We start from the raw sequence: 2,709 nt of genomic DNA, 5'->3' as shown, positions 1-2,709 counted from the left end.
AAAAACTGTGAGGCGCTCCCATCAATATGGACTTGAAGTTATAAAACATTAAGAGCATCACCTCTCTATTGCCTGGGCTGTACCCATACAGTTGTAGTGCTCGCTCTCCCAGTACCCTGCTTCCTTATTAAAATCTCCTCCTAGAGCTGTTACTACATGGAGTGCACACACTCACCATGACAACCTTTTCCCAAAGCACCACACTTAAAAAAATCTTAGAAAGTCATTAGAACATTAAAATCCAATGATCCATTTACTCTATGTAATTTTCACCCTGTCATATTAAAGTACAAATAAGAGCTAAATAAAGACAAAGATAGTAAGTAATGCACATCAATGCTCTTTACTGCTCCGGAACCCCCAGCAAATGTACATCAGCAGGAAATGAACCAAAATTTGAATAGGAAGAATTTCAGTAAAAAATACTGGCTATCTTTTACTTTAATCTTCACTCTGAGCATGAATTCCCCTCAGCATACCCAGCGAGGTTTGAGCTTTCCTTTGTAGTTTTGCTTGCTTAAAATTTAGCCCAGTCTTTGAAAACCCTCTCCAACTTCTGGCCAAGCAGAACTTTTCCACTCACTTTGAACTTGCCAGCCAGGAAAGCCTTCTGTGGATTCATTTTGCCCAAAACTAACTCCATAAAGATAGACTCTGGGATTGTAAAAGTAGTATCTGCTGGGAACCTGGCAGTTCCTTGGTACATGTCCCCAGAACCGTTCTTCAGATCAATGGTCCACTGCAGGATGATCTTCCCATCTTTGGTGATGTCCAGCTGAAAGATGGCGTTGATTTTCTTTACCAGTTGGGGTCCCACTTCTTTGATGTGATGGCTAATGTCCTCAAACACCAGAAAGCTCTGGGATTCTGACAGCCCTAGAGTGTGTGGCCTGGCAGGTTCCTGAGATGAACCCAACGCCCTGAACTGGCCTGCCTGAGGTCCATCCCCTGCTTTGATCTTGGGCTGATGGTCAATTCTCTTCCACATCTTACTGTACTGGTCCTCTTGACCTTGCCGTCTGCTCTGTGAGCAGCTATGGCCTAACTAATAACCACAGGCCATATTGTGACATCAAAAGTAAGACCCAAGCAGGGATTCAGGAAGATGTGTGTCCTGCAGTCTTATTGGCCAAATAAAACTGAAAATATGACATGGGTTGAGAACTCAGACAGGTAATTGTGAGGCAGATCTACAGTACATATAGATCTCTCACACACACACACAAACATGCACACGCACATGCACACAGAGTTCTCAAAACTCATCCAGGCTGCCATTCCCACAAGCCCAAAAGATCTACAGCCTTAAATGGAGTTAAAGGAAACTGACCTCTGAAGGTTCTTTGGTGACATAAACTGTCATTCCAAAGCAGGCATCTCCCAGTTTGCAACCTTGAGAGAGCAGTTGTTCTTATTCTGATCTCTTCAAAAGCAGATACTTCTTCTTGTATATATTTTTTATTGTAAAAATACTGTACATTGATTTTGGTACCCCACATCTTCACATACATTTGTCTAATCTGGGGAGGGGAAGGAGAATAACAAAATGCTGAAACAAGGACACAGAATGCCCCATTGCAACAAGGATACCCACAGGACAGTATATTGGAAACGAACTTTACAACTTCGGCAAGGGTCTGGGGGAGGGTTAGGGTGGGAGGAGTGGGGGGTGAGGGAGGGAAGGGATAGTGGGACAACAACAAGGGAAGGGGTAACAATGGTCGACAAGTAATGTACTCATTGTCTTACTCATTGTCATTGTCATTGTCTTACTCATGTAACTGTCACCCTTCTGTATAGCATCTTTACAACAAAATAAAATTTTTGAAAAGAATATAGAAAAAATACTGTACAGAGGGGTGACAGTTATACCAGTAAGGTAATGAGTACATTTCCTATTAAGCAATGTTACCTCCTCCTTAGTTTTTCCCCTACCATCCCTTCCCTCCCACCTCCCCAACTCCTCCCTCACCCCACCCCCCACGCCCCTACCCCGAAGTTGTATAGTTCGTTTTCAACATAGTGTCTTGTTCATCTCATTATTACAATGGGTCAACCCGTATCCTTATTTCAGCATTTTGTTATTTCCCTTCCCCTCCCCAAATTGGAAAAATGTATATACAAGATGCAGGGCACTGGAATCAAATATAGTGAAAATGGGGGTTATGCCATCAGGGAAGAACATACAAAAGAAACAAAAAAAAAAACCCACATAGTACGTTATAAATACATTAAGAACAACAGCAAGAAAGATAAAACCACTTGTGTCTCTATCTTGAGGTTCATTTCGCTTAACATCATCTTATATGGTCATATATACATAGCAAAGCAGATAGTTTTACGGCACAAATCATGTTAAATTTGCTCTTATCAGGCTACTAATGAGGGAGAAATATAGGGAGAAAAGAGGGAAAGAGAGAAATACCCCTAAGGTCAGCAAAAGATGCTGCTGGCCACATACGATAATTATGATATAGCCCTTGCTTTGAGCCAAGATACAGGAATTTAAGCACTATTCATAAGCAACACAGCTAATTTTCACTACAGCCCCCTAAGGTAGGTAGTTTTATCCCCGTTTTGCAGATGTGAGACTAAAGGAAGGAAAAATGACATGGTTTCTTCAGAGTGCCATAGCTAGTAAGTAATATAACCAAATTAAAACAAAAACGAAACAACTCTAGTATCCATTTTTGTTGTACTTTTTATTTT

The 2,709-nt window shown here is 41.3% G+C and overlaps 1 protein-coding gene across 1 annotated transcript; it reads right to left on the bottom strand.

The window, feature by feature from the left end:
* Positions 1 to 469: 469 nt before the first annotated feature.
* On the bottom strand, positions 470 to 988 carry Scp2d1 (SCP2 sterol binding domain containing 1). Its single transcript, XM_042666563.1, has one exon. It carries the CDS (start codon positions 986 to 988, stop codon positions 518 to 520), a length of 471 nt encoding a protein of 156 aa, XP_042522497.1. The 3' UTR covers positions 470 to 517.
* Between the last annotated feature and the right edge of the window lie 1,721 nt (positions 989 to 2,709).

This window comes from Dipodomys spectabilis, unplaced genomic scaffold (genome assembly GCF_019054845.1).
Source record: "Dipodomys spectabilis isolate Male_0828 unplaced genomic scaffold, ASM1905484v1 ptg000365l, whole genome shotgun sequence".
Taxonomy (NCBI): domain Eukaryota; kingdom Metazoa; phylum Chordata; class Mammalia; order Rodentia; family Heteromyidae; genus Dipodomys; species Dipodomys spectabilis.
This window is presented reverse-complemented; position numbering and strand designations above follow the sequence as displayed.